Source organism: Egretta garzetta, unplaced genomic scaffold (genome assembly GCF_000687185.1).
Source record: "Egretta garzetta isolate BGI_Z169 unplaced genomic scaffold, ASM68718v1 scaffold780, whole genome shotgun sequence".
In the NCBI taxonomy this organism is placed as follows: domain Eukaryota; kingdom Metazoa; phylum Chordata; class Aves; order Pelecaniformes; family Ardeidae; genus Egretta; species Egretta garzetta.
The window spans coordinates 195,509-196,400 of record NW_009258288.1 but is presented as its reverse complement, the minus strand read 5'-3'; the positions used below and the strand labels follow the sequence as shown (position 1 = coordinate 196,400).

Genomic DNA, 892 nt, shown 5'->3' with positions numbered 1-892 from the left:
CATGCAGCTCTGCGGGCAGTGAGCGGGGCCAGGCGCGGGCAGGGCTGCCTGCCTTGCTCTCGCCTGGGTGCCCCAGGAGCCTCTCCTTGCTCGCCTGCCTGTTCTGGCCCAATTTCCTCCTCATGCTGCCCCATGCAAGGGGCTCAGCTGTGGGTATGAGATGCTTTCCCCCCTGCCTAGGCCCTCTGCTCCCTTCCTCCACTCCTGAGGGCAAGCATTGCACCTTGCTCTGCGCCCAGGCTGTGGTCAGGCACCACACGCTGCCCTCGCCGGAGCGGGGAGGCGAACACCCAAGCCGTGGGGCTGGAGAGCACAGTGCGTGCAGGCTCCGAGCGGCCGCGCAGGAGCCCCCGGTCCAGACAGCAGGATGCCTGAACCCACTTCTGGAGTGAGCCTCCTCCCAGCTCGCTCAGGGCTCACGCGGGGGGCCCAAGGGGACAGGCAGGGCTGCTGCCAGCATCCTGTGGGAACCTGGGCGGCCCGGCCGCTTCCTGCGACGCCGAGCGGAGAGGAACTGTGAGCGGGTGGGGAAGAGCCGGAGCTGCGAGTACGCCTCGCGTTCAGCCCGAGTCGGCATGCTCGACAGAAACGACTTACAAAAACGAGGGGAGTCAACAAGAACGGATGGAGGACGGAGCCCAATCTGGACCGTAAGGAGGGGTGGAGACGTACGGGCCGGAATAGGCAGCTATCCTGCCCCGCTCCACCCCAAGACCCAGCGCACACCCCGCTGCCGGCAGCACCTTCTGATGCCCGAGAAGACAAGGAAAGAGCCACAACGCTACAGATACTTAAACTGGCTGGAGACAGGACAGGAGGCAGGACGCCGGTGCAACTCTCCGCATCCTCGGGGTCGGAGGAATCGCCGACCCAGTCCAGGTCAACGGCGGAG

General features: G+C 66.1%; 1 protein-coding gene across 1 annotated transcript in view; it reads right to left on the bottom strand.

Annotated features, from left to right (window-relative positions):
- FAAP100 (FA core complex associated protein 100) overlaps positions 1–892 on the bottom strand; it is a gene marked incomplete at its 3' end in the record, with an annotated part of 12,936 nt that overhangs the window by 4,219 nt on the left and 7,825 nt on the right. The window contains 1 exon segment of the mRNA XM_035892757.1: positions 717–891. Within this exon segment, the coding sequence (XP_035748650.1) occupies positions 717–891 (175 nt within the window).